Source organism: Perna viridis, chromosome 3 (assembly GCF_037379345.1).
Source record: "Perna viridis isolate PV_CMFRI_1.1 ecotype Kerala chromosome 3, ASM3737934v1, whole genome shotgun sequence".
NCBI lineage: Eukaryota > Metazoa > Mollusca > Bivalvia > Mytilida > Mytilidae > Perna > Perna viridis.
In genome coordinates this window covers 38,779,655-38,807,254 of record NC_142447.1, presented here as the reverse complement: position 1 = coordinate 38,807,254, position 27,600 = coordinate 38,779,655, and the positions used below count along the sequence as shown (strand labels likewise).

At 32.1% G+C, this 27,600-nt stretch overlaps 1 protein-coding gene across 2 annotated transcripts; it reads right to left on the bottom strand.

Annotated features, from left to right (window-relative positions):
* Window positions 1–726: 726 nt before the first annotated feature.
* Window positions 727–27,545, bottom strand: LOC148622184 (ras GTPase-activating protein 1-like). Of its 2 annotated transcripts, XM_088571820.1 has the most exons (24): window positions 27,360–27,545; window positions 21,634–21,783; window positions 21,220–21,355; window positions 20,090–20,160; window positions 18,343–18,460; window positions 17,519–17,603; window positions 16,340–16,484; window positions 15,911–15,986; window positions 15,567–15,705; window positions 13,889–13,971; window positions 13,466–13,539; window positions 13,081–13,171; window positions 12,437–12,678; window positions 11,799–11,875; window positions 11,248–11,414; window positions 10,012–10,171; window positions 9,203–9,345; window positions 7,147–7,262; window positions 6,741–6,827; window positions 6,203–6,270; window positions 5,301–5,389; window positions 4,124–4,201; window positions 2,826–2,957; window positions 727–1,228 (listed from the first exon to the last, which is right to left on the bottom strand). In XM_088571820.1, exons 1-24 carry the CDS (start codon window positions 27,536–27,538, stop codon window positions 1,160–1,162), a joined length of 2,775 nt encoding a protein of 924 aa, XP_088427946.1. In that variant the 5' UTR covers window positions 27,539–27,545; the 3' UTR covers window positions 727–1,159. The 2 variants fall into 2 exon arrangements, 1 of the variants encoding a protein (XP_088427946.1); XR_015920587.1 differs by lacking the exons at window positions 727–1,228; window positions 6,203–6,270 and having other exon boundaries at window positions 2,897–2,957.
* Window positions 27,546–27,600: the final 55 nt, after the last annotated feature.

Here is a 27,600-nt window from a genome sequence, read left to right as displayed (position 1 = left end):
TGTTACAGCGAGTTGAAAAGGACCAGTTCCAATTTCAATACAAATATTGGTCGACTACTAAGTACATATGTAGTTTAAATAGCTCTCTAGGTAGAAGTCTGCCCTACATTATACCAATGTGTCCTACTGAACTACCACAGAACACCTGTGTGATCTGTGTGACACTTTTGGACACAGCTATTCATACTTGAAAGGCAGTATCCAAAAGATGACACAGGTGTTCTGAAGTAGTTCAGTAGGACACATTGGTATAATGTAGGGCAGATTTCTACCTAGAGAGCTATTTAAACTACATATGTACTTAGTAGTCTACCAATATTTGTATTCAAATTGGAACTGGTCCTTTTCAACTCGCTGCAATTGTAGACAAATTCTCCAAAAGGTCAGAAGCATACAATACTTAATTTTCTGTATTAATATAATGAAATGGATCAAAAATGTCATGTGACCGCTTCTAGTCCAATAAAAATATAGAAATTGTATCTGATATGATGGAATATAAAATGGAGCACAGCTAAGCAATAATATCACTTAAAATTTGTAAATGATACAACAATGAATTAATGCTAATAGATGTATATTAAAGAAATTTAACAAACAACTGAACACAGTTTCAGAATGGATAAAAGTGATATTTATTGCTATATAAGTGTACTTCTTTGTATTAAGAACTGGCCTTAGCTTAAACATGATATTTGTTTGAATGAAAAAAAAATCAAGATTCAATGCAAAATATTTTTGACTTTATAAAATTTTAAAGCATTAACAAAATTTGTATCACAGGCACTAACAGAAAATATATACACTTATCTGAACACAGTTTAAAAGGCACCAACAGTCAAATCTGTGTCTTAAAGAGAGCACTAAATAAAAAAAATACAAAAAAAACTTTAAAAAAAAAATGTTCTAATTTGGTGTATTTTCCATATCCTAACCACAGTACACAATTGGTGCACTAATTTTTGGCAATCATCTGATACTAATATTTTGTCTTCTGTCTATCACAGGCTAGACTGGTTCCTCTTCATGTAGACATCATACTGTTGGTCATAATGGACCAATCAGTTGCACTAAATGTGGACTATGCTGAATCCTCAGTCAAATGTGACAAATTCAGATCCATGAACATGTACTACGACATTACAACAAAAGTTCAAGATCAGGTCATGTAACGTTTCTTGTGATCTGTTAAGATTTCTGTTACAGCAACAAGTTTCTTTATTGATGGCTGAAAAAACATGATTTATCATTACCATATTCTGTTTACAATAAAAATCAAACTAGAAATACTGTGAGCAAGCTCACAAAAAGTATGTCCCCTGGTTCAAATGGACTTAAATGTAATACTTGTTGGGTTATCTCCCTTTAGAGTCATGCAACAGTAATTATATTCCTTCCTGCTCATCTCCATATGATGCCCAACCTTGCGAAGAAATTTCATTACAATCCCTTGAGCAGTCTAGGAGGAGTTGGGGCTAACCAAATTTTAACATGTTAAACCCTTAAATTTGATTATTTCCCTTTGGAGTTCTCCAACAGTAATAATTAACATATGATACACAACCTTCCTATCAAAATCCCTTAGGAGGAGTTTTGATTACAAGAAATGTGGACAGATGGATGGAAAATATTCACAATCCATAGTGTTATTTGCAGTCAAAATCTGTAGAAACTACTCAGAAACGGAAAAAAAAGTAAAAACCTTTGTGAAAGGGCCATCCAAGATAAATCAAGTTTATTTATGACCTTGACAATCCAATTTAAGAGCATTTAATGGTTTTCCCTTACAGGAGTTCAGTTATTTGATGAATAGTAAATCCAAATGTGGACAAATGACTTTGGTCTGAGTATGTTCAAATAGTAGCTGGGCTGCTGTGCTGATACTGATGTTTCCAAACTCCATTGGTCTTGAAAGTATGCTTACTGAAAAGTCTCTTATCAAGTTTTAAAAAAATTATTATATGTTACTCTTGCAAATTTGAACTTCACAAAATTAGCCAACTACAAGCTAGTAAAAGACCTGTTGGCCATTTTGTTCAATCAATCAGAGAAAAAAGACAGATCATCAACAGAAGCCAATTTTAGCAAAGTTCGTCAAATTGTTTTCAAAATGTGACAAGTATAGGAACAACAGATGCAAAGTGATGGCATATTTACACAAGGAGATAGATCTAAGGAAAGAGGCATAACTCTTACAAATCATTGGTACGTTAATGTAAAGCATTTTACATAATTCTTATGTAAGCATCAAGGTAACTTGGATTAAATCATTTTTTTCAAATGAATGCTTAATAGGCTTTGGTGAAATTGAATATGATACAAACATATCACTGATGTCTATGTCCCTCGGCCGAGGTCATCCTCCTTAAGTAAGCTAACTATGATTAAAAAGATGTCACACATACTGTCAACTTACTTATACACCACTTGGACAAAAATCTAAAAAAATATGAAGTTGATTTTGATAGCAACCAAGATAACTATCAACATTAAGCCACATAGAACATTTGATTTATTCCATCCATTGGGAGGTGAGATAATTGTGATGGAATTCAAACAAATAGAAGAACACCATGATTTCAATACATATCCTTCCACTCATTGAGTTGGGGTGAAAACATTGTCACCTTTTAAATTCATATATTAATTAATTAAAACAAAAATTTCGTATTAAACGCTATGTTATATGGTATAATTACCTGGTACAGATATTTTCTGAAAGGTATTTTCACTGCCATTTTCCCCCCATATATATCACAAGAATTTTATCAGTTTTACTGGGGAATGTTGATAATTTCTCTCTACTACTACATGGTGTAACTTACCATGGAATCACTAAGTCTTTTCAGATCATTTAAATGAGTAGCACAAATCTGATGAACAGTAGCTAAATCTCGTGCCAGATCATCAACAACTGATTCCATGTTCTGACTGTTTATAATATCATCCTGAGTAACCTGAAAATAAAGAAGGTACTGCTGAAGAACAGATAGAACATACTTGAACTTGGGAGATTTCTATAATTAATAGTGATGGACCTCACTGTAGAAAATATTGGATTTAAGGTACATCTAATGTTCTATTGACTACTGAAAGGGTTAATTTATACTTAAGTCTAAATTAATAATTATTTTTCCAAGAGCTTACATCAACAAGAAATAGGAAGCATAGTAATAGGAAAAGGGAAACTAAAATCCCATCAACACAGCTATTTTAAACTGGATTCGACTTGAATAAATCAAATCCAGACTGAATTTTAGTACATGAAGAGTAAACACTTTAAACTGGGGCAATCCCTGTAAAGATTACTCCTCAACTAAGGTGGATTGAAAGTAAAGAGAAACTGGTAAGTTATTTCAGGTGTATGAACTTACAAGTGGGTTATTTCAGGTGCTTGTGTGAACTTACAAGTGGATTAAAAATGTGTGCAATGTTCCATGATCATTCAAAAATAATGATTTCCTAGTAAGAAAACTGCATGTTTATTTATGATGAAGTTTTTTGAATCATGCATGGATTCAAATCATTCCTGAATTTGCCAACATTTAACACGTGTATTTTTAAAATGATCATATAATTAATGTGACTAACTGTGGCACTTTTGTTGTAACAAAGGGGAAAATCCTCAAATGGAACAGCTTGGAGAACAGGTGTGAATGGGAAAAGTTAGTCTTGATTAACAATCCCAAGTTCGCCCCGTTAAATATGTTCAAGTGTTAAAAGGTGTATAAATAATGAAGTCCATAATTCTACTTTGATAAACTTATTACTGGTATATGCTAAACGGCCTATTTGGTTAAGGCAAGCATTTAGTTAACACATGTTCAAAATGTACTTAAATACATGAAGAAAATCAATTTGTTTAAGGCGAGTTTCTAATTCATTCAGGGATTATACAAATACATTGTCATTCAGGGTTGGGATTATACAAATACATTGTCATTCAGGGTTGGGATTATACAAATACATTGTCATTCAGGGTTGGGATTATACAAATACATTGTCATTCAGGGTTGGGATTATACAAATACATTGTCATTCTATATCTTACTTGAGTTTTGTTAAGAAATACAAGTATTCTATTTACAGGCTTCTTGTGATAGGCATTCTAAATAAAACTTACAGACAAATGATCTAAGAACATAACCATCCTTGATTTGTTCTTCTTTATAAATGGATTAATGACTTCCATAAAGGATTCCTGAAAAAAATATAACAATAAGAGGTATATACAATGTAATAAGAAGTATGTGTATAAATCTGTCAAGGGAAAAATTTAAGGAAGCTTGATTAAAGCTATGACACTTAATGAATGACAAATAAACATATAGTAGATTTTTTTTAATGTTCAGAATCATTTGTTCATTTTCAATGTTTTTCAAAATATGAAACAACTCAAGAACTTAAATCAGGACTCCCTAAACCCGTTCAATTGTGTGTTGTCCTAGTAACCAGAGATCCTTTTGTAAATCCTCTAGCAGATAAGCAGTTCATTGAAGTCACTAGTACAGACACACAGGTTATTAAATTCCTGTGTGACCAGTCTATTCATTTCTGAATATGTGCAGGAGAATTTTATTTTCTATCAGATTGAAATCAGACTCTCTGTGAGTCAAAGGTCATGGGACAACAATTCTGTCTTAATCTTAATTTGCATCTTAATACTGGTCATAGGCCTGTGTCAATGAAAAAATATTAAGACCAGTAATTTCTTGAAATTTCCATTAATGTGAAAATTTAATACTGGCTCTAACCTATGGTCGATAGAGAAAAACATAGGCTAGGAATTTCTAGGAAAAGTTTTTTCTCAAAAAAGGAAAAGTTCAATAATTACCAGAAGGTTATTAAATTTAAACCATTCTTTTAACTTCTGTGGAACAACTAATTGTTGCCCAACAGAGGGGTTCAACTTATCTACTTGTTCGCTTCAGTGTATTATTTCAATTTGCTTGACTTGTCCAAAGGATAGGTTTTTCTGTGACTGAGTTGTTCCTGTAATTATTAACTTCAAGGAGTAGGCACTTAATGCTAACTACGTATTTCTGGATAAGGGTCCTTTTCAGCTACCAAGTACAATGATAAAAATAAACTACAAATCATAATGAAGACAAGTTTACAAGTCATACATAATTAGTCCTGTCCTGGTTATGTGACATCTGAGAACTTGGGTAATTAACCTTTGAATATAACATCACATAACAGACAATTTTTTTTTTAAACAGCAGCCTCAGGTATACCAAACTTGACAGCTTTGCTTGTATATATATTAGTTTCTGTAGTTCTAAAATCCAGCTGCTTACCTTAGCACCAAATTCCACCAAGTTTGCCAGATTTTGTAATGCTTTGGCAATTAATTTCAGAGTTCTGGATGCTGTTTCTGAAGGAGTTTCTGTAATGACACATGGAACCATCAAATTTATGACCGACTTTAATTTAGATGAATCAATGGTTCATTGGTTGAAAAACCTAAACCAGAACACCATTTACAATAACATATCTTACATCTTCAATGGTAAGAGTGGATAGTTCTACAGCAACATACACTTTCAAGTTAGCAGGGTGCAGAATGATGAGAACAAAAATTCACTACTCAGAAGTGATTTGTTACAGAGAGATAACAATAATAAGTTTTCCAAATAATTATTTTTAATACTAAAACGATTTCTTGAATGTCTACAAATCTAGCATAAATAGCAAAAGAGGACTGGAAGTCTGTACTATGTTTACATTATGACAATGTCACATTGCCATCAATGTCATCCCTTTTACTTTCGTCCACAACTCGGTTCCAAAGACAAACAATATTAAAATGCCAGAATTTTAAGTAATAAAGAAATGCATTTGCAGTTCAAAACATATATTTTAATGATTATTTTATTTCAAAAAATATGAATAGTCAACGTTCTCTAGATGTTGACTAGTTTCTGCTTGTGCCTACAGCTACTTACCATTTTTACAGTGAAACCTAATACTGGCAAAAAATAATGCTGTGCTCGCTTATAGGCAATGACTACTCCATATCAGTGGTTCATGTAATAATTCATTGAATCCATGTATTCAAATCCATTAAAACTGTTTTATTGGGTGATTACTATACATGCACATAACTAAAGGATAATTTATTCTCGGACTTCTCATGAGTGTAAAAGAATAAAAAGATTATATGAGTGCTTCGAACTGCATGAATCTATATAGAACTTACCTGTTATCATATTGAAAGACTTTGGATTTAAAATAGCTGGACATAATAACCGTAGGAATATAAAACCACTGAAAAAAGTTGATGAATGTATTTATTTTGACTCCCTGTCTATCAAAAGCATATGCAGTTATGATCTACAAAAACCGTGAGTAAACTCTTCAAACAGATTACACCCAACTGGATTTGAGTGGAGAGATATAAGCATTTCAGTTGGATTTTCTTCCCTTAAAGGTACCTTACAATAACCATCTTTCTTCATACACATTAACTTATGATACTTTCTAACTAAATTCCATCCCTTCATTGAGCAGTTCAGGTAAAATTGGTCTTACGATTCATGACAATATCAAAACCCTTCATTTGGACCATATCTTTATTCTTCATACAAAATGAAAGTGTTTATAGAGCTGTCAGACACTGATATGAGGACTGGCGTGTCGGGGATATGCTTAATCACGGGTTCAAGATAATATTTCTACTGGACAAGCCATTTTCTTCATGTTTGACACAATTAAAGGTTAAAATTAATGACATTTACCTGACAACCCTTGCTTTCACACTGTCATCACTTGGCCACTTTACACTCACAGTCTTCTGTAGACAACCACATATGTACCTCAAAACACTAATAATATACAGAAAACTCTATATAACCATGTATAACATGAGGATAAAGCATCAATTGATCTTAAAGTCAAATAAACCTTTTCTTTCTTCAATAGAAACATAATGAAATTAGTATATTTTATATTTAGTTTTGAGTTTGTTTTTTTCATCTCTTCTGAATAGTCAGAAATTTCACTTTTTTTGTTTATGGTAATTTGTTATAAAGATACAGATCTCCTGTGAAAAAGACAAGTGAATTGCCCTTAATTTAACACTGGTCTAAATGTTTTTGGAAGCCACCTGCCCTTTGATACAGTCTGGATGTAGTATTTACTTACGGAGGGCAACTATTTTCTGATCTAAATATACTCTCTGTCATGTCTGTAAGATTCTTTAGGAAGCTATCTCTGTTTGTCACAATGTTCTCATTGGGTTCTAACATAGCTGGATTCAACTATAGAAAAAAACAACATACAGATGTAAAATGACTTTCATAAAAGAAGGTTAAAAATCTATATACACAAGCTGACATAAATGTCAACGACAAGAAGCAAATAAAGGTAAGGGGCACAACTCTTAAAAGTCATTGGAACGTTTGTATTCAGCATTTTCCATCAATCTTATGCATCTAATTACAGTCGAACTTCAATCGCTTGAACTCGGATGTCTCGAACACCCGGGATTTCTCGAACACAATTCAAAGTACCAAAATTTTCTCCTATATAATCAATATAAATAACCTTGGATTTCTCAAACTTTGATTTCTCGAATACTCAAACTGACTAGTCGGTCCGTTCCGTAATAAATCTTAGAGAATAACCCTCTTTAACTCGAACTCGTCAGCAATTTTGTCAGCTTGGATAATAAAAGGTGTGAAAAACTGAAACCCTATCATTAATCAGTGTCATTTTAGTTAATTTAGGTAAAATTTAAGTCATCACTAATAAGGTAGTTTTGATCTTTTAACATAACACTGATTGAAGTTCGAGAATGTTCTGAAGTCGGTATGATAAATGCATGAAAGAAAATCGGATGAAAACAAATTATTGACCAAGGAACTCAAATTCCGAATGTTTTTAAGAGCGAACACAGCATTTTTAATGTCCACAAATCAACATAATCTTCCGAAAGCGAACAAAAAGCATCCACAAACTAACACACCCTTGTAGGAAGCAGGCAATTTCTAACTCGGACCGGCACCAAAAAAAATCCGGAAATATACGAACTTCAATTTCTTGAACTCCCGATAACTCAAACACATTTCAATGGTCCCTTGGAGTTCGAGCTACCGAGGTTTGACTGTAACTTGAATTCATTTTATTCTGCTTCAAACGAAAGCTTGAGAGGCTTTGGTGAAATTAAATATATAATACAAACATATCACTGATTTAATGAGTTATGTCTATTACCTTAGGTCTACCTCCATAAGTTAAACCATAAATTCACTTGAACTTTTTAGGTTTGAATTGTCTAGGTTGTTTAGAATATGATAGATTGATTGATTGTGGGGGTTTAATGCCCGAGCAACAATATTTCAGCTATATTCAGACGATGGACATGAAATGGATGATAAAATGAATATGAAATGATGATGAAATGAAAAATGGGATGGGACACAAGGATTATCGGGTTGACAAATTTTGATTGCCACTGGAAATAGGGGAGGTGGGTAGGGTCAGGCAATTTAGCCTCCTGTGGCGGAGTGCAAAGGTTCCTACTCCTATCGAATATCATAGCAGGGTTCATTAACATGCTATAGGAATGTGGCATCACTCCAAACAAGGTGCACCACTATGGTTTGCGGTCAGTTTTCTGTATTACAGCCTGACAACCCCAGCATGTAACACGCCAGGGGTACCCCATTCCACCACCTGGGGCACACAACCCAGTTGCTCTGTGGGCAGAGCGCCCTAGCCCCCTGCTAAGGTTCCAAGCACTATTTGGTCGCCTTTTACGACAAGCTTAGGACTGCTGCAGGCCTTTTGACATTTAGAATATGACAGAACTTTTTGTTTTCATTTACTATCATTATTTCTGTATGTAATACAACTATTTCTCTGAAGTGGCTTTCTTTGCTTTATCTTTGTCCCTTGCCTATTTTTATTTAAATCTCTTCTAGATTATGGTTGTTCTTGGTTTTAGTTTCAACTACTTATGAAACAAACACTTTCAACAACTTATCAAACAAATAAGTATTTCCATATTCACTCAACCTAACCTGTGTTTCTTTAATGAATGGTGTAAGCACGCACTGACTTCTAATTCAGGTGAGCTGATGAAAATACACAAATCTAATAAATTTCGTAATTTTTTTTTTAACATACAAACACAATTAATACTAATTTAAATATTTTCTTTTATTAACTTGAAAACCTTTTTCTGAGCAGGACATACCTCACAAGATGATTTACTGTCTATTATTTTCAATATGTATTCTTTAACAGCATCACTGACAAACTGTGAGGCTGTCATCTTCATGTACTGGTCCATCAAAGTTGTGGCAAGAGATGTAGCCCTAAATAATGTTGATACTTCCTCTGAAAAAAAAGGGAAATTATTAAGAACCACAAACAATCCTTAGTTAATTGTTATCTCAAGTAATTCCTTATAATCTAATCTTTCGTCGTAAATTGTTTTATTACTTAAGTTGCACATATAGAAAAGTTGATGTGGTCCAAATTGTTGTAAATAAATCAGGAAGTATTGAGCAATTGTAATATAAATATTTAGGATCTTTATAAAGAGAGTGGAGTTCAAATATCTATACATGATTCCCAATCTTCCTATATAATTTCATCAAAATCCCTTGAGTGGTTTAGGAGATGCACAGACGATGTTATAACATGTAAAACCCTTAAGTTGGATTAGAGTCTTAGGGCAATAACTATATTCCTTCATGCATATCGATATATGATACCCAACCTTCCTATAAAATTTCATCAAAACCACTCAGTGGTTTAGGAGGAACTAGGCTGATGAGGTTTTAACATGTAAAACCCTTAAATTGGATTATCCCCCTAATAGTCCTCTGACAGTAACTATTTCTTCATGCCATGGTGCCCAACCTGTCTATAAATTTCATCAAAATCTCCAGAGTGGTTTAGGAGGAGTTGCATTGACAAGAAATGTGGACAGAAGAACAGATGGATGGATGTACTTTTAGTTGTCAACCATCAACAAAAGACATACATGAATGTACCAACCTTCCCTGTTGATTTCAAAATCATTCATGGTCTTCAGGATAACTTTCTCCTGTTGTTCATGTCTGAATATTTGAAGTAATGCTTTGGCCAATGGAATTCTTTCACTATTACACATGTTGAATAACTCTAACAAGTTAATCATGTCTCCATTTAACACCAACTGAAACAGAATTAAAACATATTGGCAAATTCTACACCAAGTAAAAGGACATATATGAATAACTCAGAAATCACAGATATGATAAACACAATGAAAAAATGAACGGGAGCTCCTCCTTGAAGACATACATTGTATCAAAATTACACAGACTTTTTGAGTAATTATATAAAATGTAGATGAAACTGACAGACGGTATACCATATTTTTTGTTTTTCTGACCAGCAAAAACATTTGAAATGAAAAACAAATTTCAAAAAGGCCAAAACAACAAGCATTCTGATGGTATTGCTGATGCAATACAGTGTCCCCTTTCGACCTTTGAACTCATTGCCTTTATGAGATTTTTTTATATATGTGAACTAACAATGGATGGTGTTATTTTTTAACAATCAAGAGAAAATAACTCTTGAACAGCAAAAGCAAATTCCATCAAAATCAAACCTGAGCTTCATTTTACGGTAGATGAAAACATTTTTGCATTACAGAAAGCTGTTTAAAGACATTCTCTTTCTATCACCTGGAAAGTTGAAAAAAACTTCGTTATTATGAATTAAATGTGAAGTAGCAATTTGCATTAAAATGATGAAACATAAAATTTTATGAAATTTTCTATGTCAAAGGGCCATAAGTTCCATATAATCCATTTTGCCGCAATAATATTTAAATTTAATTTGTAACTTGTCATGATCAGACTAGCTAACAAATATGAAATCAATTGGATGAGGCATTACAAAGAAAAGTCTGAAAAACATAAAATTTTATGAAATTTTCTATGTCCAAGGGCCATATCTTCTGTAAAAATCGTTCAACCGTAATGTCATTCAAACATCTGCCGAAAGGGGACAATAACTTTCTGAATGACTCTAAGTATACATATCAACTAAATTTTCATATCACATAAAAACATATGAATAACTAGATGAGATTTTCTTCTTAGCTAATGTATATAACAAATATTTTACAAAGAGCATAAACCTTGTGACATACCAAGAAAAAATAAGTATGACTCCCTATGAATGGAGGAGACATGAAAATAAAGTTCACACAAACTCATTCTTTGTAAGGAGATATCAAACCTCTTTAAGTGTAGAGTATTTATCTTCAGGCATTATAATCTCATGCTGGTACCGACATCTGATCCTCAGAGAACCTAACTGTACAGTACTATTGGCTGAGTGTAATGGGTACCACTTGTCAAGATTCTCTCCCGACTCAAAATCATCATATTTGATAACTATCTGAGCTGTAAAATTAAATTTAAACTTCAATACCTTGGCCATTAGTCTATAAGGGAGATGGTTTTACCTAATGAACAAACCACAGTATGTTGAACTCATATTTTTTATATGAGTAAAATGTTTAGAATTGTTATCCACGTATTGGTCACTCTTAAAAGTTTTATCATGCCTTTGTTTTTGGTCATGCATGAATAAAGATGCCAAAAGAAATAAACAGAACTGAACCCAATGATGAATTTTGTGTAATATGCATTCATATCTTTTACCTCTTTTTATTAAATGCTACTGTATAGACAACAATACCTGGTTAAACTGCCAAGGTATTTTTGTTGGTGGTGCCTATAGGAAAGGTACATTAGGAAATATTTTTATCCAATGGTAATACTTACCAATCTCATTATCTTTTGATCTTCTATTTTGATTATAAACTACGATGCTAAAACCATCAACATCACTTGGTATATCTCTGAACAAGGGATACGAAGAAAGAAATACAATTTATAAATATCTACTTAGAAGTGGAGATATTAACACTTAGATTTTAGTTATGTTCTACTACAGAAAAAGTGCAGGAAAACTTTCAGCCAGAATTTTTACACTATAACCAGTCAAAAAAACATTTCATGATAAGTTGCAGGTCCAAGGACAGGAAAAAAGGAAGAGTTGTTTTACGACCAAACAAATGTATTTACACAGTTACATTGATTATCTTAAGATATGATGAATCACTCTCTGCCTGATTTCTAGATAGAACCATACTTATTAAGTATGAGTATGATAAAAGGAGTTAACCTACATGTACAACCTGTATTACTATTGAGTAACTTTAAAAAATCAACATTAGGATATTCAGTTTAGAAATATGTTGCTTTATCTTATGTTTAATATTTCTGGACCATTTTTCTAGTTAAAATTTGATAAATGAATGAACTAGATAATTTGCTCTCTTCCTATGGAAGAAAAATTACAATCTCGGGAATATCAAAAATGAATCTAATCCAAACAACTACTTTTAAAAATGACTTACTCTAAGACAAATTTTTCCTCCCAGTAACTTTTGACATCTTCTTTAATTGCAGTCCGGCACACTTTGACTGTGTTATTTAAATTAACTATACAATATGGATGGGGGACAGTCTTCGTTGGGAGCTGAGGGGCATCACCAATTTCTAATGTTAGTGTCCTTAACTCTTTCAACCGCCTTGCCATTGCCTGTGACTTATGAGGAGTTGTATTTACACAGTATGGTTTTAACACTTTCAACCATCTCTGAAAAATGCATACAAAAATTCCTTTAACATAATTTTCATGTTCTTTTAAACCTTTGGCATACTTTTAGTTTTAAGTATTAACAAACAAATTATAATTAATTGAATAAAGTAATCATTTTATCACATATCATGAAAATGCAGAAGTGAAAATTTTTTTTTACTGCTTTCCAAACCTACCTCAACAACGAAAAGGGACGTACTGAAATACTACTATCACATTTTATATGCTTATTATACATTAAATTAAACTCTTTAAGGCAATTTTCGTTCAATGGCATACTGGAGCTGAAGTAAAAATGAAAAAAAAATGTCTTCTCACTGTCTCAAATGTGAAAGAAATATAAGAATATTACGGATGGTATAGTGTAACCAACATCCAAGCAATTATTATTCCTCTTACCTGTGCATGATCACCATTCTCAGCACACAAATAGTAAACTTGAAAATGGTTGTAAGCATCACTGTTTGTAATTAGCTGGAAACAATTGGGTCTACAATGAACGAACAGAAAATGATGGAATAAACTAAATTCTCAAAATCATTTTTTAAGAATAGAAACTTAAACAAAAACAAAAATAAATTAAAATAAAGTCGATATTCAATTAGGATTTCAAAAATTTTCTTACAAAAATAGCAGGACAATAACATCCTGACAGACAAATTTATCTCCCAGCTGTTCAAATGGTTATCCACAAAAGTTGGTTTTTCATACTGATAAAAGACATGTACCTTCAAAGTCTAAATCCAAATTCTAAAGTAAGAATAAAACAACTATCTCTAATTACCTTCCAAAATAGCTGTCATGGACTGGATACAGTGAACTGAAACTCAAATCTATCAAACCTTTGGGTCTTGATCTCTACAAAAAAAAAAAAAAAAAAAAACACCATACACACTTTTACTGCAACACTTTAGATATTTCATCAAACTATAATTGAAAAACTTACTTTATTCTTTATACTACAAATGATTTTTATTTTTTTATTTCTTTTTATTTCTTTTTTTTTGGGGAGGGGGGGGGGTATTCAGAAATTCACTTTCACAAATGTATCAAATAAATTAGCTTTTGAAAGAACAAAAGCAAAGCTATTTCTAACTTTTCTTCAAGAATGGTCAAGTTCTGTACACCAATGTACCAACATATTAAAAAATAGATAGCCAAAAAATTATAAAAAACACATCAATCAGAAAGGCTTCATTAAACATACTTTATCGTTTTCCAAATAACACAACTGTTTTTCCTCTCCGAGTAATACAAAGAACATATTTTTCCATTTCTTTTTCTGTGTTCCTGCAATAATTAGTCATTAATATATCATGTAATATGTCAACTTCATTCAGATACTGACTTATAAAACTTTTAACCTTCAGACATGATTTTATGAAGCCAAGAAAAAAAAAAACAAACAAACAAACAAAAAACCGAAAAATTGATGACATTCGAAGTAAACATTAAGTAATAACAGAAGCGTAACAGTAAAATCCTGATTTGAAAAAGCAGAATTCAGAATGAAAGTTGAAATAAGTCGTGTCTGATATTAACATAATGGGACACTTACCTACGTTTGTGAATATTAGCTAGGAGTAATGATTTTCATTTCTTTATAAGAGATCAATAAAACTTTTATAATTTTCCTAAGCATAGGTTAGAAGTTTTATTCCTCGAATGCCAACATCCTTTGGTCTACCTACAATTTACCTGTAAAATTTTGTTGTTGTTCAAGGAACAGGTGTCAGTGGTTATCACAACAAAGGTGCATGCTTATCAAAACATTTATACTAATTAACAGATAGGTAAATTACAGGTGACTTATTTCAGTTCATATTTCAGATAGTTATTCTAGTTGTTCAAATCTTTTTATTTTTTTGGCTGTTTCTACTTTAAGCATTTCTTCACAAAATCATCCATGTACATGTATAGCACAATCAACTTTTGAATTATTTTTGAAGTCCAATAACTTGAAGATATTTCAATCTATCATTCTACTTTATGTAGGAATACTATTACTAGAATTGTTACTAAGTATGAGGTTTTTGTTCAGTTTAATAAAATATTTGTAATTGCTACACAATGTAGGAGATCAGTTTTTGCTGTAAGTGTTTTAAGGACTATACTCTTATTACCATAATTTGATATCACATGAGGCTTAAAAAGTTGAAAATAAATAAATTCATATCAATTAGTGAAAACACTAGAATGATAAAGAATGAAATAAATCATTAATATAAATTTCAGAGTTTGAAAGAGTAATCAAGGGAACCAAGGTTATAGCGGTAATCAAAAGAATGTAATCCAGGGACAAAGACCAGACATGGAAAACCGACATACACAACAAAGAACATAAAGTAACTAAAATCATACATACAAAGTACAAAAGCAAATTAGCAACTTGGACTCCACTAAAAACTGGGAGCATGGACCAGGCGCACCAGTAGGGTAATGTTTATTGATGTTAAATTTCTGAATTTCATTAATATTTTTGTATATAATTTATACATTTCTTAAAATAAAACTAAAACAAATAGTAAAATTTTATTGTTATAACATAAACATCTATTGAAGTAATTTTGTTGGCATTCAAGGAATAGGTAACTTATAAAATGTTGGCATCTGAGGAAGACACTGGTTAGAAAAATAACAGGGATTATTTAAAAATCAATACTCCATGGGTCAAGGAGAAAAAAAAACATGAAAAGTAACAATCAAACATACATAATAATACATATAATCCATATAATAGGTCCTTTTCTATTTTTTTTCTTGGCTATTTTGACTCATCTAATTCATTTTTTGAGTTCAATTGAAAATTTTTTGAGGGGTATGACATGCTCCCCTACAAAAGCATCCTTTGGGAATTGTATTTTTATTGTGAATTTAAAGGTTACCTTTCCGTATATGAAGAAAGCCTTTGTAGTCAAACTTGTTGGCTCCAATAAATGTACCCGTTCCCTGAGAAGTTCTACGGATTGATTCATATACACCATCAGGATCACCATCATCTATTCTTTTCTTATGCCCAGATTCCTACAAATATTACAGTGTAAACATTACAAGTCATAATTATTAAATCAGGACTGAAAAATAGGAATTTGGTAAGATTTAGACAAAATCGCTGGAAATGATTTGGTAAAGTACTTTGCAAAATCTAATAGTCAATTTGTACTTCAAAAAGGCTGATTCTAGAGTTCAAATGCAGACTTAATTCCATCATTATACATAAGGTTCTTACCCTAACAACAGGGGTAACAAGTCTATAGCCTTCTACAATCTCTTCCTTTTTATATCTCACGATGATACCATCCAAGCTGTAAATATCAAATATTATTACCATGTAAATCCAAAACTTTAGCATGCATTGATTACTGCTATTTTGTCATTTTAGTTAAAATGTACTTCTATTTTTTTTTGTGATTTCGAAAAAATTTCACATCAGTTAAAATTTCATAATGCCTGTTTTTAAGTCAGGTGCATTTTTCTTTTGCATAAAAAAAAAATTACATAAAAATATCACAAAAATTGTTACATTTACAGTACATGAGACTTGTAATTACAGTGTGTATTCTTAGAATATAGTATTTTTACAGAAGCAATGTTATAAAGAATTAAATGATCTTTCTTCAAAAAGAAGTGTTACTGATCATGCTAAATACTAATTAACCTGTCAAAATATCTGCCACCCATGAATAGTTGTCTCCCTTGCTTTTCTATTCTGAATCTTTGGACTGTTTTTCCACACAAAACAAAAAGAGAATAGTTTCCTGGAGAATTCTCACTTGGTCTCACCAAAAAACTGCCTTGTCCACCTTAAATAAATCAAGTGACAAAATCAAGTCAACGGATCCTTCTATGACAAAAATTACTTCTTATACCTTATGTTCAGATACTCCAGCAGTGTTGTGTGGCAAGCTATTTTCTGACTTGGCGCCATCCTAACCTCTAGCATCTGACATGTTGAAAGCCACTGCAAATGTGAATTAGCTAAACACATGTTTAAAAATATTTTAAGTCTTTTATTCATATCAAATAAGTTTAACCTACCGGAAATCAAGCAATAAAAATCTTAAATTTTTGTTACATACCTAGAAAACATTTGTAATGAAGAGAGTTATCAAAGTGACCAATCATTTTGAAATAGGTCACTAATTTTACGGAATACAATATGTTTTTTACAAAACAAAATTAAGTTGGTAAAGACAATTCATTGGTTAATTTAAAATGTTCGTTTCACAAATTTTAAAATCCGTAACTTGATCAATTTGATGATAACACATTCAAGTGTATTCATTTAAACTGCTTTTACAAATGATTTCCAGGATTGTTGAGTTTCCTAATCAGGTAGGAGTTTTGTTTTTTGTCAGTTTAATCACCTTCTCCTGTGTTATGGTAAAGAAACTGTATAAAATGTTTTAAATGGTAAATATTTTACAACAATGCTGCCTCTTTCAAAGAATGTCAGAACAATCGGTATGCAATATGACACTTGGAAGTAAGAGGTTGAGGTATGGAGGAACGTAATTCCAACCTCCTACGTTGTAGGAGTAAAGTTCAGAATGTAAGTGTGATTATTCTTTTTTTATAATATAATAAAATATAAATTCACAGTGAAGCATTTATGCTGTAGTATCAAAAGCATAGTTAGGAGGCATACATGCTTCCCAGTTAACTACTTATATAGGAAAGTCTAAAAATCATACCAATCTGAAATAGAAAGTATTTTTTAAAAGAATAATCTGAAATTAATACTTTTTCCTTTATATTTCATTCCTCATTAAAGCTTTTATTTACTATCTTAGACTTCTGGATCTCTTACACAGACTTTTAAGTCAAACATACAAACCTTGTTTCAGCAGTTCCAAGGCCTCATTTTTATTGATGTTGGGATGAAAATAACACATACTTTCATCAGGATCTATGTTTCCATTCTAAAACATGTTTAACTTCATTAACTTAGTAGCTTCAAGTTTCTATTCCAATTAACTAGCAGTCTTTATGATATCAGATGGGAGGTGACAAATGCACGTCCCCATGAATTAAGTTTTGTTTCAGATTCATTAACAGTTATTATCCAAAAATCAGTTTTAGTTTGTCATTCATTTGTCACTCTTTCAAGATAAAAATCATATAGATTGTACATGTATGAAAATTGCACTTTGCAAGAGTTATAGTTCTTGATTTTGTTTGATTTATTTGAATTTAGTGGGAAATGAATGTAGGGTTTTCTCAAAAATACAGATTTAAATACAGAAAGGATTATTGTTATGCGAAAATATAGCGTATGTAGACCAAAACAGCATAGTTTGTTTGGGTGGGTTTTTCTACACCATGAATCATCTCTTCCATAGACACTGTCTGAATTTTATATGGACTGGTACTTGAGTACTACAGAAATTATAATGCAAGAAGTAGTGAATATTTGTCATTTTGACATAATTTAAGAAAAAATGAACATGAACACAAACATCAATGACACCTTACTTAAACAATGCCAAAAATGAATATCATACTTAAATAAACATTTGTTTGCTATAAATGCTTTAGAACTTAAAACACAATAAAACAGAAGTTTAAGAAAATACATACAGTTGAATAGACGTCAGTTGGAATAAAAAAAGTTTAAGTATCAAGCACTTACAATGCACAGGTAATGGAACAGTTTCTTACCAAATCCTCCACAAGTGCTCCATGGATTTGTCCAAGTTCTCCTGTAGATTGTGACTTGACCCATAACCAGTTGTCTCCCATCTCATTTAACACTTCAAATATGTCACCTTTCTCAAAACTGAAAATGTAGTAATAACTTAAAAATTTTATTAAGAAAATGCTACATTGCTATAAATCTAAGTAACACACCTCTCAATTTTCAACTTTTATTTCAAAGGAAAAAAATATATAACAAAATACTTGATGTCAGTTATAATCCAATGTTGATTAAATGTATTCTTTTTACAACAGTGTTATTCTCAAACCAGAGTTGTCTTTCTTCAATATTTTGCTTGATTTGATCAATTCAGAAACCAAACCATACATGCTTTCAGTTTATTTAAGACTGCCTTTTTAATTTAAGTGATGACCACAGACCTTAGTAACTTTTTTCTATAACAGGGTTATGTTGCTACAAGATTGAAGTCATCACTACAGAAATTTTATGGTCGTCATCATGAACTCGTGGATAGTTATGGTGTATCCATCACCACCATGAAAACTGATGTATTCAACGGGTCATAGTTTTCCTTTCCTCGTTTGTCTACTCAGGACTTGACTTTTTATGAGCAACTCGGCAGGTGTTTCTAGAAAAGCAGAGGATGCTTACCCTACCGGTGCACCTGGTCCATGCTCCCAGTTTTTAGTGAAGTCCGAGTTGCTCATTTACTTTTGTTACTTTGTATGTATGATTTTAGTTACTTTATGTTCTTTGTTGTGAATGTCTGTTTTCCATGTCTGGTCTTTGTCCCTGGATTACATTCTTTTGATTACCGCTATAACATTGATTCCCTTGATTACTCTTTCTATAAATCATGTCACTTCATGTGAAATCAAAGATATACTTATATCTATTAGTCTGAAGGGTTTTTTTATAGGAAAGTAAAGTTTTAGTATAGTTAACATCAACTGAAGGTTGACTTATAATGAAAACATTTCAATTTAAAAATATGAATAATGTAATTCTCAATTACAAAGTCATAGGATTTTAAAGAAAATCAAAATTTTAATGGAGAAATCATTCTAAGAATACAAATGGTTGATTGAAAATACAATATTTCATTATTATTATATAGTAATAAATATTTTCCTATTCAAATCAATAGAAAACAAAGCATGCAATATATCCCAGTATTTGCACGCAAACTTTCATTCGTATCTGGAAAAATTAGGAGACATTCCGAATATGTTTTTAAATTTATTGCACTGTTGTTGTCTGCTAAAAAATGGCTGAACAGGATATTGACAGGTTGTTATAAAAATGGCAATGACCTCTCTATATGGGTCAACATATTTCCGTGTTTGGTGACAGTTATTATGATTCCATTTTTCTTTCAAATAATACAAACAAAAAATGCATTTCTTTCAATTTTACTACAATTTATCAAACATTCATTAATTCATATCCCACTAGTGCAATAAAACACATACAACGTTGTCAAATGCATTATATCCAACAAATTAGTATAATGTGAACTGAAATATTTATTACTATATAATAAAAGGGTTATTGCATGAATACTGGTGAATATTGTCCCTCACAGAATATTATATTGCATGAGCTTGCGAGTGCAATATAATATTCTGCGAGGAACAATATTCACCAGTATTCATGCAATATCCCTATATTGGTAGATAGTGTCTGCTTATTGATGAATTAATAATTTTTTTCATATTACATTTTAATATGTTAGGCATATTACACTACCTTAATTCATCTGTTTCTGGCATTCTGGAGAAGGGATATATTGCTATGACTTTTCTTTTGTCATCAACAGGCTGAAATAAATGCCACACATTAAGTAGCTGTCTTTGTAAGAATCATGCAAAATCTGAAAAATGTGATACACCCCAAAAAAAGGTACATATTTTTAATTTTGTAATAGGTTGTTTTATGGGTCTATACTATGAAATGTGTAATTATTCATTCAAATCTGCCTGCTCTTAGGAAATAATCGACATTAAAAATACAGTAGATTCTATTGTATTTGAGCGTCATTTACAGAGTTATCTCCCTTAATTTTGAAATCTACAGTGAATTCTATATAATTTTTATCTCCTAAGAGCTATATGAAAAACCACATATTTATTTCTGTTTACTATGACATTTCAAACAAAATATCAAAAATAAAAATATGTAGGCTTTTCACCCATGAATTGCATTTTTCATGATCTTTATCTGGAGTGCTACTTAAATAGAAAGTAACAAACCTCTAAATAGCATTGCATAACTGGAGAAATCTTGAAATTAGCTTAAACAAATTTTTTTGATGAAAATTTCTTTCATCAACTATCTAAATTAAATCTCTCAATTCCACTTTATAGAGCTGAACTCATAAACATGTAAAGCTTAGTTGGATAATCACCCCTTGCAAGCATCTGCCAAGAATTAAATTACATGTAATTCAAGCACAATTGCAAGTAATACCTAACCTTTCACCTTCAGTTTTATCTTGAGAGCCGTTTTGGTGGTCATGCTTACTAGCCAGTACATGGACAGACAGTTATGTCTTGATGCTGTCCTTCAACTTTATTTGTAGTGGGTGTTACCAATAATATTTAGTGCAACTCTGAACATTTCTTTCAATACAATATGAAAACCTCCTGCCTTTGACAAGTTTTAATATCTGTACAATACAGGGATTACAGAGTCTTCATTCCCTGTACAAGATAAGCACAATGATTGGGATTAGAAGAGGCCATGCACTGTGAATCACATTCTAGTTGAAAATACCCAATTAAAATCTTATATTTTAACAAAGAGTATTAAAGAATGGCCCACTGAAATTCTTAAAATTTTAATCCCATTCATTGTAATGTAAATGCGCAAGTTAATACCTCTGGAGGTTCTACAGGATACTTGAGTCTCTCCTCTTTCAGGAGGTAAGATACTGAGGTATAGTAGCCTACCAACAGAGACAAGGATTCAAATCTTCTTCCTCCTATGTAATAGTCACCACATATAGCTGCTATCCTATAAAATAAAGAGAGCTTTGATCATAATACTTTTCTTAAGCAGAATATTTGGTAAAAAAAAACCAATTTGGACATACAAAGAGTATACTTTAACACAGTTGGTGCCTCTTAGTGTATACTTGCTATTATAATAGATTATTTTTCTCAATCACAACACGGCAAATTGCGAAATGGTCTCTTTGACTTCTAATTTAGTATAATTGTCTGGGGGGGGGGGGGGGCGGGGAGAGGGGAGGCATTGAATCAATCAATAGATAGAATTACACAAATACTAACTTGAAATGTGTCATCCCTTGTTTACCAAGATATGATAAGACATAGGATCCTTTAGCACTTTCACTCTCTCTGACAAGGTAACTTCCTAGTTCACCAGCTGTCCGTAGCCTTTCTTCAGCCTTTTGTCTACCAAGACAACCATGGTACCACCTGAAATAGATATCAATTCTTAAATCATCTAACTGGATATCACAAAACATTCCTGCTGAAGACAATTAAACTACATTATAAGGTATATTATTCCTGTTCACTGTTTTTAGTAAGGTAAAAGGTACCTCACAATGTGTACTTATACACATGTTATTTTTCAGGAAATGACCTATTCTATTGTTTTTTTTAAAAGTATGGTTGTAATGTTGAGGGGATATAAAATAGTTAGCATTGATGAAACATCCTATATTGATCACAAAACAAGTTGAAAAGTAAAATTAACTGTTTGGAATACAGGTAATGTACTAGAATTCAAGTGTCCCACAAATATTGCTATTCTACACATATATACATTGTAAAACAAACATTTAAGTGCAAGTATTTGTAAGAATCAGGCAAAATGAGAAAAATCAGAAACATGCATGTCAAAAACCCACCAATCTGACAATGTAATATCACTCAAGGATACTTTCTCTATTTGAAAAGACCATAATTTGATCTCTGCATCAGTGGCTTTGCTCAGAAACTTTTCAATAGAATCTTAAGAAAATGAGCTTTTTGATAGTTATCTGCCCTTGAAATGTTCATTTTCTGTGCATTTCAATGAAATTATAATTCAATAGTCCAGCATGATATGGAAAATCTTGTCTGTTTTCCTTGATTCTGATGGTGCAGATATTCAAATTACACTATCAAAATGATGGGTTTTTCCATACCATGTTTCACCTACTGCCTAATTCTTACAGGGACCGACACTTAATCGGCTTTGCTAGTAGAGAAGCTAAATCCTTAGCTTAATGGATATGTTACTTCATAATGTTTTTCAAAGATTCCTACTACAAATCACTTAATTATCAACATTTCAACAAATCAGATCTTAATGGCTTATACCATGGATCTTGTCTAACCAAACCTCATCAGGATTGTATTTGGTTCTGAGATTAGTCTTGAGAAGGGTTACAAGCAGAGTTAATATATTGATTAATGATAAGAAGGGACAGTTCCTCTGTTTTTTTTTAGAGAGATTTAATTGTAACTGACACATTTACATAGTGTACCATTTACAAATTCTGCAGTATTTAAAACAGGAAGAGTGGGTTTTTTTTTAAATGACAGGATTGCAGAAAAATGGACAAGTGTATAACCATTGTACAACAAAGCTTCCATGGATAATTCATCCAGAACAAGTTTGAATAGGTTCAACATGACTCGAACAAAACCATAACAGTGTATCATAAAAACAGTGATTCAATTACACCTATTGATGTTGTTTACAGTGGACTATAACCCACAGATAGGCTGACAAATATTTCCTTAAAAGTTAAAGGAAGAACATTTTGTATGAATAAATGATCTTCCTGTAGGAAGTAAGGGGGATGTTTAAACTTAATGTTATCATATGTTGGCAACAATTATGTCCTGCCTCTGAAACCTGAACTCCAAAAATCATGGTTGATGTTTATGGTCAAAACTTCATGACATAACTTCAAGTTACTTGCTTAAAAAATATTCATTAGCAAACCAAAACTAGCAAATTTCTGCTTTTAACAAATGTACATCTGAGAAAGTCCAGAAAAAATTTAGAAAAGAACTTGAGTTCCTATTTTAACATATTTACACGACCTTCTACTCCTGTGAAACAATTTTCAAGTTACTAATTAATCTGTAACTTCTTGCTCTCATAAATTTGATATTTATTGTTATTGTAATTTTATTAGCAAATAACTTTTTCCTTCAGAATTAAATCAGCATGGTTCCTGAAACCAATAGCATCCATTCAATCACTGAATTGAAATATAATAAAAACAATTTTCTTGCTGAAATGAAATTCAAGAAAAACATTCATTTATCCATGTGAATATTAGTACCAGTATGTACATGTAGTATAATCTACATAGTATATTTTGTATAACAATAATAAATCAGTTTGGAAACAACACTAAACTGGGACCATTTAATTTAATATGTGTAAGGCAATGGCCCTAAGTGAGAATGAAGTCCAAAGCAAAATGCATTAGGTTCCCTTTTCAACAAACTAGACTTCATGCCATTTATCATTTTGCCAAGTTCGTTTAGTAATAAGTGGATGACGGTTCAGCGTAGATTGCAGGGTTTTATCAAGATCCTTCCAACCAGAAAAAAATAACAGACATCTTCTAAACATTTTGTGTAGCCAGCATTTTTACTACTCCTGAAGTGTCAATGTAACCTGAAGTAGTGTTTTGTCCAGATGAAAGTTTCTCAAGTGTTAGAATGATGAATTTTTAGATGAATTTCTATACTTTCAAGAGCAAGCTTTGCTCCCTTACCATTTATGACCAGCATAGAAAAGTGGACAATGTGCCAAAGGGATAGCAACAACAATAAACAATGAAAAAACAATATACGGTAAATAATTCCAACACCAAGAATCTGCCTTCAACTGCCTTTGAAATGACAAATTATTGATTCAGCAAAATGGACACACACACACACACACAGACACGCATATGCTATCAAATTTTTTGTCGTTCCCTCAGCGGGACTCAAACTCGTACCGCTGTGACATCTATGGCAACACCACCTGCACGAAGTTCAGCACCCTAGACCACTTGTGTTCATAATAACACCTAGATGAACTGTCCCGTACTACCATACATTGTGTACTAAGTTACAGCCCTAGATTAATTCTATGAGGAGGAATGACCTGGCCAGCGAAAGCTATATTTTATATAGCCTAGCTGGCCGAGCGGTCTAGGGTGCTGGACTTTGTGCAGGTGGTGTTGCCACAGATGTCACAGCGGTACGAGTTCAAGTCCCGCAGAGGGAAATTTGACAGTTCTAACATCGTTGGGAATTTTTCAGACCTTTCTATATATCAACCACTGTTTTCACACACATATATGGGAGTGTTTTTATATCATTTTGTATTGCTTTTAGGATTGCCTTAAACCTTCATGGTTTATGGATTAAGTTCTACTAAAATGTATTACAAGGCAAATGAAAAAAAATTATATGCCTCATTTAAAAAAAGATACACATGTATATCATATTAAGTTCAATTTCAGTTACACAGGGTTTTAGCTAGGATTTTGAGGGCTTTAGTCATTCTTGCGTTGAGCACTAACGATATATTATGGGCAGCAGAATTTTGTAAATAGTCAATAGTATTATAAACTAAAGACATAAACACTCTTAATATATTCATTTTAAGTTTACAGATACAGGCATAACAATAAATACAATAAATGTTACAACAAAATAACTGTTATTTTCTATAGAAAACGTGTGTTACTTAAGAACATGAAATAGTTACTGTTAGATAAATAGTAAAATAGAAATTTCTTTTTATGATGCATTCAGTCTAAAAATAGCTACTATTATGGTATGATCTGACACTCAACTAATAAGAGAAAATCCTCCTGTCCTTTGCCAAACACCACACCTCAAAAGCCCTCTTCAACCTAAAACTCCTCAAATCAGAAGGGTGGAGACAGACCTTTAGAAGAAAATTGATGAAACCTTGAGCCTGTTCCTAGGATAGGTCTTGATTAGATAGTACCTATTAAATCCCCTCTCAGTCACCAGAAGATAACGCAGAAACTAGACAGATAGAAAGGAGGTTGGCCACATTGGCATAGTCAACTGTAGAATGTTGCACTCTGCAAGCAGTTGCTGTGTGATATCTTACAGCTGGGTGGTAATTTTTAGTGACCTTTGACCCCAGATCGTGAGTAGAATTGAAGAATCATTATGATTTCGTTTCAAGAAGAAAAGAGAATCCTAAATAAATATTAATCGCTGATTAATACTTCCTAACAGTCCGCTATTGTGTTAAAATTAATTGAAATCCATGAGATGACCAGTCACACATCGGAGACATTGTTTTTGTGTGCATTTAAATATATTAAATATAAATGATATTAAATTCCTTAATATAAATAGCTATATATGTTGCGAGGTTTGTGATGGGTTTATTTTTATATGGGAGTAAATATCGGTCAGTCTCCATTGAGGAACGAAAACGTTTATCACAACTAATCCTTAAAATGAGGATATATATAAGTTACATTTTAAACACACTTAAAAGCAGAAATGTCTCGAGTCAACTTGAGGCTTTTTTCGGCGGTCGAAAACGACCGGCTGAAGTTGAGTGAGAACCCTGGGATTATCTTTTGTGGTCCTAATGACCAAACGATTGATAAATTGTTGTTATTTTGAAGGATTATTAACGATGCAGATATCAGGGATGCCAGGTTAACAACAACAGAATGTATTTCAAACCTGGTTGACCAAGTAATTACCAAGCTTGGGGTCATAAACTTGTCAGAGTATAAGGCCAGGTGAAATTATGTAACTTTCGGTTGACAGTTTTTAACAACACTTTTATTTAAGGTGACGAAAAATTTATCTGAAATACTTTTTTAATGGAATTTTTTTTTTATACACTTTTCAAATTTTAAGTGACAAAAACGATCTAAAACATTTTCGTCATCTACAAAATCCTTTCGTAAATGGCGAAAATGATGGGCGTTAGCTAAATCACTGGTTACACTGTGTTTTTGGGTATAGCCCATTAATTTTCCAAGTGTCTGAATGAAATGAAAAGGGGCAATTGCCCCACTGACAAAATTTTTATCCCTACTAGTGTTCCTTTTGTGAAAAAAAAAAAACTGAAGGCACTCTACTTGTCATCGATCATGAGAATCACAGCAGAGTCAGTTCAAACCCCATAATTGTCAGGGCATGTTCCAAAGAAGTAGCATGCTTGGGTTTCCTTTCCCACAGGTTACCTACATATAGAACTAATTCCCAGCAGGATGCCATACAATTCCAACCTTTATAACAGTAAGAAGTTTAAAGGAAGTTTATTGGCTGTATCTTATTTTAATAACTTAGACAAAAGAACAACAAAACAAATAAAATTAGGAAGAAACTTGCTATGGCCTAAAAATGTTTTTGAATGACATTGGATGCGGTTTAACACAAAAACAAGAGTAATATACTGGTATTGTGAGACTAACTTTCAGTAGAGGGATTACTTTACAGGATATTTACCTGTACATTTTTAGTTAGCGATTTTTTTAAAATCTGTGATAATATATCATAATAGTCGAAATGAATTTTGCACAACTCAATCATGGGAAAAATCTGCTTATGACTCATTATAGGGATAAAAATCATCCAAGTCATGTTCAATAAATAAAATTGAGGGTTTGTTCCCAACCTGTTATAAAATACCTGGTAATATGATTCATTTTCAACATATTTACAAAAAAAATAAAGCCTTTTCCTAACTTCGATGACTTGCAAATATTCTGGTGTTTTTTTTTTTGTTGTTTCAGTACTTATTTCACACAAAAAATTTGAAAATTCAAAAAAGAAAACCAATCCAGGAAATAAATAATTTAAGTTTTCATTAAGCATATGCAGCCATGTGTATTTGGAACAAAGAAATTTTCTACCCTTAAACTTTAACACGGTTAATTTTCTCATGAGTTAACAAGAAAGTCCACTACAATAATCGAACTGGAACTGACCAGTCGCAAAGGAGAACTCTCATTCATGAAAAATTACTATAGCAGTATTTCACACACCGTTTTTCGGATGGTGCATTCATTTTAAAAAAGAGTGTCTGCTCAACATTGTCCTGATTTTCTAAAGTGTGATCTTCTTCATCAACATTGTCTGTTGTTGCATCGTCAGGGCTCGTCGCTGGGCTTGAAAATGTCTGACCACTTGTTGATGTCGAGATTTTGTTATTGTCGGCCATCATTGAACATTTTTCATCGATGAATGAAAAAATCAAATTTGATTGGTTAAAAATAACTCCCGCCA